General features: G+C 33.6%; 1 protein-coding gene and 1 long non-coding RNA gene across 2 annotated transcripts; one reads left to right on the plus strand and one right to left on the minus strand.

The window, feature by feature from the left end:
* Positions 1 to 1,975: 1,975 nt before the first annotated feature.
* Positions 1,976 to 11,895, plus strand: LOC121234808. The gene is made up of 3 exons (XR_005934453.1): positions 1,976 to 2,143; positions 4,181 to 4,185; positions 11,883 to 11,895. It is a non-coding gene; the product is annotated as an uncharacterized LOC121234808 (long non-coding RNA).
* Positions 10,540 to 14,562, minus strand: LOC121234807 (zinc finger CCCH domain-containing protein 43-like). Its single transcript, XM_041130916.1, has 6 exons — positions 13,896 to 14,562; positions 13,427 to 13,492; positions 12,861 to 12,980; positions 12,459 to 12,731; positions 11,190 to 11,459; positions 10,540 to 10,942 (listed from the first exon to the last, which is right to left on the minus strand). The coding sequence occupies exons 1-6, from the start codon at positions 14,448 to 14,450 to the stop codon at positions 10,754 to 10,756; spliced, it is 1,473 nt and encodes a 490-aa protein (XP_040986850.1). The 5' UTR covers positions 14,451 to 14,562; the 3' UTR covers positions 10,540 to 10,753.
* Positions 14,563 to 15,422: the final 860 nt, after the last annotated feature.

A 15,422-nucleotide genomic window follows, 5' to 3' on the forward strand; every position in this document is an offset into this window, starting at 1 on the left:
ATAAATAATTCAATTTTTTTAAATTTTAAAATAATAATAATATTAAAAAATAATATTTTAATATTTTAACTCAATTTAACTTAATTTAATTCAACATCTAAACTCAACCTTAATCAATACTCCGCAGGCCGGCAGCATTTATATCTGGCGTACTGCTGGTCGGGGGCGCAAACATAAAGGGCCATTCAGTATTTTCAAGTGCAAAGGTCCTGTTAGCAGGCGTCCAGTTTTTACCGCTAGCAAACTTTTAGTTGGATTTTTTTTATAATTTTTTTTAAATAATTTTTTTAACATTTTTAATCATTAAAAAAAATAATTTTAATAACTTTCTTAATTAATAAATAAATAAATTAAAAAATATTAAAATACATGAACGATAAGATTGAGAGAACAAACACATAAGACCATTTAACATTTTCCTTATGCAAGGATACTGCTAGCGGCCGCTTAGTCTTTATTGCTAGGCATATTGTTAGTTGAAACTTTTTTTTTTATATATTATTTTAAACATTTTTTAACATCCTTAATTATTAAAAAAATACACAACTTCACTAATAATCACTTCATCAATTATTAAGTAAAAATAATTAAAATATATGAATAGTACAATTGAGGGAGCAAACTATGGGACCATTTAGCAAAGAATGTTGCTAGCGGGTTGCCAAGCCTTTATTATTGGGCGTACTGCTAGTTGGTTTTTTTTTTTGTGATTTTCTATTCAACATTTTTTTAACATTCTTAATTGTTAAGGAAAAAAAAACAACTTTACTAATAGTCATTTTTTTAATTATTAAATAAAAAGATTTTTAAAAAAATGCATGAGCGGTAAAATTGAGGGACCAAAGTTGAGACCATTTAGCATTTTCCTTGTGTAAGGATGTTGCTAGCGAGCTGCCCAGCTTTTACTTCTAAGCATACCGCTTGTTGAAACTTTTTTTTTTTTGTAATTTTATTTTAAACATTTTTAACATCCTTAATTATTAAGAAAAATAAAAAAATAATAATAATTTTACTAATAGTCACTTTCTTAATTATTAAGTAAAAGTAAATAAAAAATATTAAAATGTATGAGCGGTAAGATTGAGTGAGCAAGCTCATAAGACCATTTAGTATTTTCCTTGTGTAAGGATGCTACTAGCGGGCCACCTCGCCTTTACTACTAAGCGTACCGCTTATTGAAACTTTTTTTTTTTTGTGATTTTATTTTAAACATTGTTTAACATCTTTAATTATTAAGAAAAAAAATGCACAACTTCGCTAATATTCATTTTCTTAATCATTAAATAAAAAAAGTTAAAAATGCATGAACGGTAAGATTGAGGGGACAAACTCATGGGGCTATTTAGCATTTTACTTGTACAAGGATGCTGCTAGCGAGCCACCCAACCTTTACCGTTGGGCGTATCGCTAGTTGGTTTTGTTTTTTCTTTGGTGATTTTCTATTGAACATTTTTTTAACATTCTTAATCGTTAAGAAAAAAAAATAAACAACTTCACTAATAGTCATTTATTTAATCATTAAGTAAAAAAATTTTAAAAAAATTAAAATGCATGAGCAATAAGATTCAGTGGGCAAATTCATGGGATCATTTAGCATTTTTCTTGTGCAAAGATGTTGCTAGCGGGCAGCCAAGCCTTTACCGCTAGGCATACTGCTAGTTGAAACTTTTTTATTTTTTATTTTTTGTGATTTTCTTTTAAATATTTTTTTAACATCTTTAATCATTAAGAGAAAATAGAAAAAAAATGCATAACTTCACTAATAACCATTTTTTTAATTATTAAGTAAAAAAAATTAAAATACATCAGCAATAAGATTGGGTGGCCAAACTCATGAGACCATTTAGTATTTTCCTCATGCAAGGATGCTGCTAGCAGGCCCCTAAGCCTTTACCACTGGACATGCCACTAGTTGAAACTTTTTTTTTTTTTGTATTTTATTTAAAACATTTCTTTAACATTCTTAGTCATTAAAAAAAATATACAACTTTACTAATAGTTACTTTTTTAATCATTAAATAAAAAAATTAAAATACATAAGCGGTAAGATTGATGGGGCAAACTCATGGGGCCATTTAGCATTTTACTTGTGCAAGGATGCGGCTAGCGGGCTGCCCAGCCATTATTGCTGGGCGTACCGCTAGTTGAAATTTATTTATTTATTGTGATTTTCTGTTGAATATTTTTTTAACATTTTTAATCATTTTGAAAAAAATTAAAAAAATAAAATATACAACTATACTAATAATCATTTCATTAATTATTAAGTAAAAAAATTTAAAAAATAAAATAAAATGCATAAGCAGTAAGATTGAGGGGGCAAGTTCATAGAGCTATTTAACATTTTCTTTGCAGCAGGCCTTTCAACCTTCATCGTTGGGCATACCACTAGTTGAAACTTTCTTATTTTGTTTTTGTGATTTTCTTTTAAATATTTTTTTAACGTCCTTAACCTTTAAATACAACAAATTAAAATGTATAAGTAGTAAGATTGAGAGGGCAAGTTCACGGAGCTATTTAACATTTTCTTTGCAGCAGGCCGTCCAACCTTCATCATTGGGCATACCACTAGTTGAAACTTTCTTATTTTCTTTTTGTGATTTTCTTTTAAATATTTTTTTAACGTCTTTAATCATTAAGTACAACAAATTAAAATGTATAAGCAGTAAGATTGAGGGGGCAAATTCATGGGGTCGTTTAGCATTTTCCTTGTGCAAAGATGCTGCTAGCAGGTCATCCAACCTTTACTGCTGGGCGTACTGCTTGTTGAAACTTTTTTTTGTGATTCTATTTTAAACATTTGTAAATATCATTAATCATTGAGAAATAAATACACAACTTCACTAATAGTCAGTTCCTTAATCATTAAGTTAAAAAATTAAAAAATAAAATAAAATGAATGAGCAGTAAGATTGAGGAGGCAAACTCATGGAGCCATTTAGCATTTTCCTTGTGCAAGGATGCTGCTAACGGGCTGCTTTGCTGTTGGGCGTACCGTTAGTTGAAACTTTTATTTTTGTAATTTTCTTTTAAACATTTTTTTAACTCAGTTAATTATTAAGAAAAAAAAATACACAACTTCATTAATAGTCAATTTATTAATCATAACTAAAAAAAATTAACAAAATTGCATGAGCGGTACAATTGAGGGGAGAATTCATAGGGCCATTTAGCATTTTCCTTGTGCAAAGATGTTAGCAGGATGCCCAACCTTTACCATTGGGTGTACTGCTAATTGAAACTTTTTTTTTTTTATGATTTTCTTTTAAACATTTTTTAACATCCTTAATTATCAAGAAAAAGTTAAAAAAATATATAACTTCGTTGATAGTCACTTCTTTAATCATTAAGTACAAAAAATTAAAAATAAAATGTATGAGTAGCAAGATTGAAGGGGCAAACTCATGGGACCATTTAGCATTTTCCTTATGCAAGGATGCTGCTAGCGGGCCGCCTAGCCTTTACCGTTGGCCGTACTGCTAGTTGAAACTTTTTTTTTGTGATTTTATTTTAAATATTTTTTTAACATCCTTAATCATTAAAAATAAATAATAAAAAAAGTACACAATTTCACTAATAGTCACTTTCTTAATAATTAAGTAAAACAAATTAAAATGCATGAGCCTTAAGATTAAGGAGGCAAACTCATGGGATTATTTAGCATTTTCCTTGTACAAGGATGCTGCAAGTGGGCCAACCCAGCCTTTACTATTGGGCGTACGGCTAATTGAAACTTGTTATTTCTATTTTTTTTATTTTCTTTTAAACATTTTTTAAACATTCTTAATCATTAAGAAAAATTAATAAAAATACACTATTTCATTAATAGTCATTTCCTTAATTATTAAGTAAAAATAAATTAAAATGCATGAGTGGTAAGATAGGTAGAGCAAACTCATGAGGTCATTTAGCATTTTTCTTGTGCAAGGATATTGCTAGTGGGCCGTCCAACCTTTACTGTTGGGCATACCACTAGTGGAAACTTTTTTTTTTGTGATTTTCTTTTAAATACTTTTTTAACTTCCTTAATCATTAAAAAAATAATAAAAAATACAAAAAATTTTTAATAGCCACTTCCTTAATTATTAAATAAAATAAATAATAAAATACTATAAATTTGTACTAACTGTAAACGCTGAATGGCTACTAGCACCTAGGATGGGCTTCGACTGCGACAAAGTCGGAGTGCCCACCTCCGACTTCGACTGGGGTCAGAAGTCAACACCAGCTCCAACTTCAACTCCGATTGAAAAAATAAGTTAAAAAGATAAGTATTGTAAAAAAAATCTAAAATACTGTAAAAAAAAATAAGTTAAAAAGCTAAAGCTAAATCAAACTACAAATCCATCAAATTGCAAACCATAAATTTAAATTTAAAACTACAAATCACAATAAATTTAAATTTACAGCACCAAAATATTGAATAATGTCATAAATTTCATTCAAATGTAAAATAGCCACAATGACCAATGCCCCACATCAGTCTTGGACAGTCCATGCATTTGAATCGATGACTTGATAGTGATTTCCAATTTTCCTGCATGAAGTTTTAACTTTTATTGATCAGATGTACTATATTTTTTTTAGTCATTTAACTATAGACTTTTAAACCATCAGCCAAGACTCCAAGTAATATTATGAACTCGCCTCCACCTCTAACTCTGATGAGTTTCGCATGATGGTAATTATCCCATGGTGCGTCGGTCTCAGAGTCTCAGTCATCCAAAATTAGTCTGGGATTCACAGATAAGTCTATAAAATCATATAAATTGTAAATTAAATAATGAAAATACTAAAATTATGTAAATAATCATTGAAAATCATAAAGTTACATGATTCAATCATGTAGCTCTTGGCATCAACAATATTTATTCCAATGGGCGTTGAACTTAACTAGTTTTGCGTGCAAACAAGGGCATCGGCGGTAGTTGGAGATAATGAACTCTGATAAGCATCGAAGACACAACCTCCGGTGCTAAACGTCGACTCAGAGACAACCGTAGTGATAGGAATGGCTAGCACATCTCGAGTTATTTGGAAAAGAATTGGAAACTTTGTGGAATTAACATTCTATCAAGTTAATAAATGAAATGTATTATTAGGTGCCTCGACATCTTCCATCAAATAACACTCAACCTTAGATATACACAGTATAATATTCATCAATGTACGAATTTGATGACACCGCCACACCAATGGTGATGAAAGAGCTGCATTTATGTCATCTAAGAAAGATGTCGAGCTGGTCGGGGATGAGAAGCTACGACTACTACTTGTTGGAGTAGGCTGACCATTGTTGTTGTAGTGGTTATATAAGTCATCAATATCATTTCTCAGCTCTCTAATAAACTTTTCAGCCTTCTCTTCCTTGAGAACGTCCCTAATCCAAAATTCTATAATTTCCAACTTATATCAGGTGTCAAGGATTGCAGCCACAAATAATAAGCTATTTATCTTCTTAATATTCCCTCAATATTGATCATATTTGGATTGCATCCTCGTAACCATAGCAAATAACAATCCCACAGTGTCAGCACAACTCTGTTTCAAGTGGTCATGAAGCCTCGAGAGCTCGTCAAAGAAGAAATTTGCAGTACAATATTTGGATCCAAATAGTCGTTGGTTCTTTAGGTTAATTGAGGCCTAATGCAATGGCCCTTTTTGATCAAATTATGAAGAATGAGCACTTTATGCATGTGGAGCAGGTTGACAAATCCTACTAACCCTTTACAATTTGTTTGGTTCATTGCTAAAAGCTTTCATTATAGAGTAGAAGGGAGGGAAAAAAATTTGAGCAAAAGAGGATTAACAAATTTGTCATGTACTCAGCAACATTTCACAATTCACAATTTCATTTTCACAAATACCTTCCATGCATACGCAGGTGCCATTTTACAGTGTTTCACTCTATTGTAATCCATTTCATTTTACATTTACAAGCAACCCAACATGCCAACGGCCAACAATCAACAATTACACCCAAAACAACTAATTTCAAGCAACCCAACATCATGGCAAAAAAGAAAAATTGTGAAAATTAATTAATATATGGCTCGAAGTCTTGGAGTCGGACTACACTTGTGAGTTGCGGCATCGCAAAGGCTGAACAATGTAGACGACGACAAACGAGAACGGAGGCTCAGAGAGGGAACAAAGAACAGAGAAGTGAAAAGATTCAGAGGAGATATTCAGAAGAATGGAAAGTGAGTGAGGGGAAGAAAGAAGAAGGAAGAAAGGGAGGTCTTGCATTTTGGACCCTCGTGTGAAGAAACGACGTCGTTCCACTAATTCAGATGTAAAACAATGTTGCTTTACGTTTGATTTTTTTTTAAAAAAAAAAGTCAAATTTTGGAGTTCGGCGTCCGACAGTCATTCTCGGAATCACTCCGACTCCAACTCCGCATTCCAATTATTCTGACTCTGTCAAAGTCAAAATCAGAGTGGAAGTCGAACATAATTAGAGTGGGGTGGAAAGTCACAGCCCTACTAGCACCACCCTTCTTCTCTTTGTCTTAGGATTTAAACCTTTGCTACTTTCTTATTCCTGCCGTTCGTATTTTTTATTACTCTCTTCTTATTCTTATTTGGAAGAACATTTCGGGTTTTGCAAAGACAAAGTGAAACAATATCACTATTTGTTTTTTACTCTAAATTAAAATAATCCTTCCATCTGGATGGTGCTAATTCTATGCATCGTTAAGCTAACCTACTGTAGATGGACAAAATGATCATTTTGAGTCAATATAAAAGAGTAGTGATAGCTAAAATCTATTTTGACAACTTTAAATACAATAATATTTTTTATTAAATTTAAACACATCAAATCAAAATAAAATTTAAAATAATATTATTTTATTATATAATTGTATACAAATTGTTATTTAGGGGTAAGTTTATCATTTCTTATAAAAGAAAACTAAGAATCAAACTTATGTATTTTGAATTCAATGTTGTTGCTCGGCCACCGAGTATTTATAGTCGGGCGTGCTCTACAGTGCATTTGTATATTTTTATTATTATTTTTTTCATATTTTTTAATTTTTTTTTAAAAAATATAAAAATACACTAATAGTCATTTTTTTAATCATTAATAAGAAAAATTAAAATTATTACAATTATGAGTGATCAATACGAAGGGCAAACTAATATTTTTCCTTTCAAAAATCCGATTTTTTTTTCTCAATAGTACAAAACCCTAGAACCAAATGAGTATTTAACTCCAAATGAAACTATATATATATACTTTCCATCAATAGAGGAGGCAATGACTGGAATTGACTTCAACTATCTTCTTACCAAATGATCATTATGATAATAATGTATTAGATAAACGAGTTAGTCGAGGTGACACATCAGTTATAAAATTTTATTCAAAACTATTATTATTACAGTTCCGATTTGAATCGGTCTGGTTGTTGTTGAGGCTTTAACAGACACTAATAGTATTTTGCCAGGTCACATTTTCCACATAAACAAGAAGAGGTGCATCACACTAGATCAACGAATTCTGCAGAAACAAAACCCATAAGCCCCAATTGTTCCTCTCGTTCCTCGACCTCAACCTCATCACCTCAATCTTCTCTTGCCGCTGTTGCCCACCACCTCTCTGTCACCCTCCAGTAATTTCGCCTTTGCCCACCATCTTCGATGCCCACCATCCTCTCTGTCGTTTGCTATGCTTGTTCATGGCTAACATTAAACTCTTTTTCACTTCATTAAAAAATAAATATTGGCCTCAATGATCCTTTTGCTTCTTACTTTTCCTGTAATCATATCTGCTTTATAGAACTTTTAAATAAAGCCCATTCAAATTTACAATAAATGTTATGGTTCTTTATGTTAGAGTTACATCATTTGGATGATGACCCCAATCAGTTTCTCTTGCTCTAGGATTGGAATTTGAAGCTTAGCTTTGCCTAAAGAATGGAGATTTTCTGGATTTCTTTTTGTTTCTTTTTTCCTGCACTCATTCTTGCCATACTTGCTCCCATTTCAATTGCACAACTGACTTGAAGCGAAACTCGAGTTCTTTTCCAAGTTCAGAAGCTTCTTGAGTACCCTAAAGCTCTTTAGGGGTGACAAATTGGACCAATTTCTATTTCCTCCCTCCCTCACCTTCTCTTAGGATTGTCTACTCAAACAATCGTCTAACTGAATTGTTTATTGTTGAAAACAAAAGCTCCCCTTCTCACAGCCCAAAACATGATTATGGGGAATTTGTTGTTTCTTAGCAAACTCTGCCTGAAAGGTTCTCCATTGATCCTTTCTTCACTATTCTAACAAATCTTTCAAACTTGAAAGTGTTGTCACTTGTTTCCTTGGGTTTGTGGGGTTCGTTGCCAGCCAAGATCAAACGGTTTTGGTCTCTATATTAGCTCGAATTTTCTCTATGGAGAGATTCCTTCATCAGTTGCTTCATTGAAAAGTCTGAGAAGTGTTGTTTTGGCAGATAATTTGTTCAATGGGAGAGGATGGAGGGGATGAGGGATGGGTCACTGTGCATGATCTCCTGCAGTGGGGGCACATGGTAGCTAAGGTGAGAAGCCTACGTGGCACTCACCCATTGAATGGTTGTTATTTGGAGAATAATAGCCTGACCGGCCAGAAGATTAACTCTTACTATTATTAAAAAGTGTGTTGCTAAAGGCAACCGAGCCGCGCACCCTTTAGGGAATCGCCACACACATTAGCCAATTTATTTATTAAAAAACAAGCCCTATTATTTTGCTCTAAGCTACTGGCTAATTTCTCTACAGCTTTCTTTCCATCTATCCATCACTGATTTTTCCCTCTCTTACTTGCACTTTCTCGCATTTTTCCCATTTTAATTTTCTTTTTCTTTGCCATATACACACAAGAAAAGAAAAATAAAAAGCAATTCCTCAAACCAAACAGCCCCAAAAATCTTTGAAATTCTCAAAACCTCCTTTTGTTTTTGTCACATTCTTTCGTCGCTTCCAAAAACTTTGCCTTCTTCACCGCCATTGCTCATAGTTTTCTTTGAAGTTGAGTCTTTTGTGGACTTTATCTTCCATTTTCTACTAAGAGTTAGCTCAAATCCGAGCTCAAACTTTCACTAAATTGAACTTCGAGGATATGTGAATACAAGTGTTGAATTACAGTGATTTTTTGTGTTCTTGGTGGAGGCAACGTGTAAAGGAGTTAGTGTACAAACAATTTGATGCATTGGGAGTGATGGAGGGTAGGGTTTTGTTAGCGAAACTTGAAGCTTGATGTCGCCCTCGGAGAAGATGAGTGTTGGCCAGTCTAAGCCGGGCCCCGTGGAGAGGGACATTGAGTTGGTAACCGTGGGGGATGGGGTCGTCGATGGAGAAGACAATAGCAATTGGAGAGAAGCCTCAGACGTCGTTATCTTTGGCAATTGTGGGGGCATTGCATTCGTTGATGGAGAAGACTTGAGAATTTCAGAAAAAACATAGACAAAGACTCGTGGGGACAAGAGGCCTCTACACTTGTGTTTGAAGCAAAATCGAAATGGCATCGTTTTTTTATTAATGCCATGTCGGATGCGATGCCGTGAGGGTTTCTCAGGCCGGTTGCATTCATCATTTTTGTATTAAAAAAGTCAATTGAATCTGCTTCAAATTAAATCAGACCCCATCACAATCGACACTAACCCTTTAAATCGAATTTGTAGATGATGTGAAGTCCTAGGCATTGCTTAGTTATAATTGATGGTGCTGCTAGAGCCACAGAAGAAATGTACCGAAGATTTTGCCGACTGCAAGAAGTTTTTTTGTTTTTTATTGTGTTTCTTTTAAATATTTTTTAAACCCCTTAAACATTTAAAAAAAAATCACAAATTCTTTAAAAAGTATTTCCTTAATCATTAAGTAAATAAAAAAAAAAATCGATAAAAATTTTCGGTGTATATTTTCTGTGGAAGTAATGTTTTCCTTGATAGAAACCACAATTACAACTAGGAAAATCAAGACACCTTCTGTATATAGGGGGGATTCAAAGAGGGAGTAACTTGTAGGGAGGGCTCATTATTTGGGAGAAGATATTTTGTCTGCATTCGGAATCAGATAGGGCTGTTACAACTTTCGACAAACTCTGAAGACAAACCATTTCATCTCAACCTTGCTTTATTTTTCCTCCACCCAGAAGTCCCAGGAGTCCGTTTACCATAGAGTTCAAGGTAATACAGATACAATGTTTGATTGGGAAAAAGAAAAAGAAAAGAGGATAATACTAAGTACAACCGTGGAGTGTGCAAGCGTTACATAATTCTTTTGAAAAATAGTGAAGTTTACTAATAAAATTAATTTTTTTTAAATGGATCCTATATTTACTCAATTTTTTCAAAAAGACTGAGCGACGTTTACATACCCCACGTCTAAAAATATCATTTCTAAAAAAAAAAAAAAAGAGAGAGAGAGAGAGAGGGACCTGTTATAAAAACAAATAAATAAACAGAGTGGAACCTTAACTTGCAACAAGAAAGCCTAAAAAATCATTCGACCAGAGGAAAAATTGAAAACTAAGAAAAATAAATATGAAATGACATTTTTTTTATAAGAAATAAGAAATGAGATTTTGATAGATTAAAAATTTAAAAGAGCTATGAGGGCTTTTTTGGCATTGCAATTTGCAGTTACCAAATCTGCTCAGCCCCCTTTAAAAAACAACCCCATTCTCGTTTTGTTACATAAAATATGAGCTTACAAATCCTTGGTACTGTGATTCTGTGAATGCTAACATTGCTAGGGCCTCTAGTGCAAAATTTTTTTTACAGAGTCTGCAGGAGATTGGAATCGCTTCCGCTTTGACTTCCAGCCTCCCCAGCCTTGTCATAAGAAAGATGCTGATCAACTCCAGTCATTGGTGAAGAAACTGGGTGTATTGGATGGTCAAATTTACAAGCTGGCCCGTACTTGCAAATGCCATAGCTACTATAATATGCACAGATATTCTGATCCTGGATTTCAAAGACAACAAATCATGAGAACAACAACTCGGGCAAAGGAAGTACATGAGAACCTTTCCAGAGCAACGAAATATTAGATGCAATACCAAAAAACATCCCTTTGATGTTAAAAATAATAAATTGGTTGATGATCAGTTGGTTTTGGCTCCACATCAGGGAAAGCAAATAAGAAAACCCGAAACTACTTCCCACGTTTTTACATTCTTTAAAAAAGCACGGCCCAGAAGAATAAACTTACAGGTCTCAAAGGAAGACCTTTGTCACTGAGAGTGCATGGGGGTGACTTCACAATCCTATCCTTAGGGTGGTGATATTTGCAATTTGATTTAAACTTGCAATCCCCAGTTTTTAAGAAATAACCGCACTCAGGTTGGCCAGGTCGTTCTGGATATTCTTCAACTTGAATCTGCTGCTGATGGTGCATATAGACATTAGGTTCGGCCGCTGCTGGGCTCACAACATAGGCGACAGGAAAATTCGTACTCCTTTCAGATGGATATACAGGAACCTTAACAATCCACAAAAAAAGTAAAATTAATAGGATTCTCCTAGTAGTTCTTATCTACACATCTACCATAACCAGTTTTCGATAGGCAAATGTAGCCACAAGAGTAACATCTTCCATAATCAATTACTTATAACAAGAAAAAAAAGGAACCATTTAGAAGGTAACCTAGCCAGCCATGAGGCACAAAGCATAAACCACGCTTAAATAGATAAATATAGTGTTGTTACCATGGTGTAAAAAGAGCCTAAAACAGCCGTTGATCTACCAGATTTTCTAACTATAGAATGGCAAATATTAAATTGATAATTCTTCCCTTACCAAAAATTTAAATTATCGTTCAAGTAAATTTTCTTCCATACCAAAAAAAAAAAAAGATTAATTCTCAAGTAGTACGGCATTTGGAACCCTTGATATATTCCTCAGTTTAGGATATAATATAGCACTTCTTTATATGTTCCAACTACCATTGAATGCCAACCCCAGTCAAACTCAGGTTCGGCCATTTAATTTCATGAATTACATTAAGAAAAGATATATTTTGATAGGTGTTTAAGGAAACAAATATGGGTAAATACCCTCTGAGCCTGCAGTCACTTTGTTTTTATAAGTGTGATTTATGAGGTGCCAAAGGGGCAGCCTCAAAACTGAACTTTGCTCAAGTCACTTGAGGAATTTGCCCAACAAGCATCTCTGAACATAACATGCACTAATCATATGTAATACAGACAGTTTGCTCTATCCTCCGAAGAACCATGATTTTAAGAATTTTACATCCCATTTGAAGTAAAAGAAAACCATCCATTTGTAGTAAAAGAAAGACTGATACATGGGATTTTTTTACGGTTTCATAATAGATAAGAAATCAAATGTCTCTGCAGCAATGAAAAACCAAAGAAAATACCCTGGGCACTGATCGCAGGACAAATGACGGGGAAATTGCAAGGATACTATACTTACATATTAGGTTTACAGACAATAATTACTAAAAATATAAGGTACCTGATACCCATTCCATTCTGGATTTTTGGGAGGAACCCTGCGCGTTGGTGAAAGAACCATTGGTACAAAGGCAGCAGTTTCATTCAATGGCCTAGGTGAGGACCAGGATCTCATCGATGATTGGGAAGAACCCAATGTAGCAGATCCACCATTACCATATCCGGAAGGATTATTGCTTCCTCCCACGGCTGTAGGGTCAGGATGATTAAACTTGCAGTTTGCACCATACTTGCAGGAGCCAGTACGCATGTAGTAGGGGCACTCTTTTTCTTCCTGTGATGAATTAAAACATTAACTGCTCCACTAAACCATAAAAAAGAAAAATCTCAGAAAGAAAGTAGAGTTTGAGACGTATGAGATGGATATACAAAGATTTTCCAAGTTAGGAAATTAAAGCAATACCGGTCGGATTGGCAAACCCAGAAAGTTAAAATCTAAAAGAATGGTTCCTGAAGTGTTGCCTCTTGTGTGATTGTATCTACACGCATTTCCGTACTTGCACCCCCCTGAACTCAAGTAATACTGAAACAAAGCTCAAGGGAAGAATTATAAGATGGAAAAAACGGTTATTAGTACATCATGCACATTGCACATAATCAAACATAGGGCACATGAGAGAAAAAATAAAATGCTAACTTAAAAAAAATATATATTTCTGTTCTTTAAAAAAGGATGGTAATTTAATTAATACAACATATGCACATGTAGGTGTGGCATGTATCTTAAGTTTATCACAATCTTATAGGTCAGCTGTGATCTTGATTCTTGACACATCAGCAACATTATTAACAATTTCCTTTTTTTTAACAAGGAGTCGTCCCCAAAATCGTGCAATCGCAACATGCCTTTAAACCCGTTAAACCCCAGACCCGTGTAACGTTATTAACAATTCAAGATCATAACAATGCACGTTATTAACAATTCAAGATCATAACAACGCTGAAGAACATGATAACAACAATAACAACCTTGCATTCCGTCTGGCCTGGCTTCTCTGAGGGTTCTTCCCTCTCCTTCACCTTCTCCCTAACAGCCTTCCAATGGATAAATCAAAACAACCAAAGACAAAAAGTTAGAACAAACAAAAAATTCCAATCACACGAGGCCAACACAATCGACGTTTGAAAGCAAAACAAACAAAGTGCCCACTGCCCATTCATTGAGAGAGAGAGAGAGAGAGAGAGAGAGAGAGAGAGAGAGAGAGTAATCCCATCTATTGATAAAATATAACTGAAGTAGGAATAATAAAATCCACTTAAAGCAAAATAAATAAATACAAACGTTTCAGAAACTATTTTCCATCGAACAAGCAAAGCTCTAACAAAAGTTGTTACACAAAAACAAAACGAACCACAATCCAAAAAATCCCAACAATAATACCACTCACCCACCCACCCACCCAAACACACACATGTACATATAAGAATGGAGATTTACCTGGTTTTTCCTTCTCACAGGGTGATTGAACTTGCAATTGGATCCAAACTTACACGTCCCAGTCTTGAGGTAAAAGGCGCAATCTTCGGCCTCGAGCCGCACGGGGTACTGATACTGAATCATTTCGGTAACAGTAATACCATTTCTCTCACCCGTATCCTCCACCTCATCACCTTCTGCTAGTACGAGCTTGTCAATCACAATTTCATTCTCACTCCCATTATCATCCCAACCGTTGCATTCGCTCTCACCGCCCTTCTCTTCTTCCCAATTCGAATCTCCCTTCCGTTTCTCATCCTCCTGCCCTTCCTGGGCCTCTTTAAAATCGCAGTTCCCATCTTTCTCAGCCTCTTCCTTCGGCAACGGCTCTGATATATCCTTCAAATTAAGTTGCTGAAGCTTTCCAAGGGTGACCAGTGTGACCTCCTCTGGCGTATGATTGGGATCAGACGGTGCATGATCGAGATAGGGATTAGGAGAAAGTGAAGACTGAAAACCAGATTCGGCGTCTTTGTTGTTGGAATTGGGAACGTAGATTGATTCAGAGGCTTCCATCCTATCTCCACATTTCAAAACCCTAAATTCGCAGAACCAAAAGGTTTGAGAAAGCCAGCCGGAAAAGGGGGAAGGAGAAAGGTATCGTGCGAAAGAAAAGGTATATAACTTTTGCGTGGTATGTATGTATGTATGTATGTAGTCATTCCTACGTTATTGATATTATTATTATTATTATTATTAAAGTCTTTAATGATTTTGATAAGAAAAAACAAGAATAAATTGTTGAAAGTGAGCCTCCGATCAGATTCGTTAAAGTTAAAATGATATTTTTTTATGAATGTAAGAGAAATTTAATTTTTGATTATTTTATTCACATAAATCTCTATATTAGAATAGTTATTTTTTTATTATATAATAATAAAATAATATAAGATGAATTTGATTTTGATTATTCACATCAAATGTCCATATTAGATTATATATTTATTCATTATATAATAATTAATAATTAATAATTTTAAAAATATTTAATTTTTTAAATTATTAATTTATTTTATTTTATCATTTTTTACTATTTTACTTATTATATATTAATTAATAATCATATTTTTATTAAATTAATATATCACTAACTCAAATTAATATACCAATTGTGATAAAATATGTGATAGAAAAAAAAGAAAAAAGAAATAATTAATAAAATATATATTTGATGTATGTACAATAACCTTTAAAATTTAAAAACAATTTTAAAAATTACTGTAGTTAAATTCTAAATAAATTTAACTAATAATGAGAGTGCTGCAATGTCTCCAAAAAATTATTGGGCCATTGAAATTTTGCACTGAGAAGAAACATGGGCGGTAGAATCTTTATACCATTCATGCATTGCTAATGCCATGGATAGCATTTTTTCATTAAATTAGAAGAGCATGATCCCTGAGTGAAGTGAAACATCTCATTATAACTATTTTTTTTTTACCACTATGATGCATAAAATGAATAATAAAAGAGGTGTGAGATCAATAA

The sequence above is a fragment of the Juglans microcarpa x Juglans regia genome, chromosome 6D (assembly GCF_004785595.1).
Source record: "Juglans microcarpa x Juglans regia isolate MS1-56 chromosome 6D, Jm3101_v1.0, whole genome shotgun sequence".
In the NCBI taxonomy this organism is placed as follows: domain Eukaryota; kingdom Viridiplantae; phylum Streptophyta; class Magnoliopsida; order Fagales; family Juglandaceae; genus Juglans; species Juglans microcarpa x Juglans regia.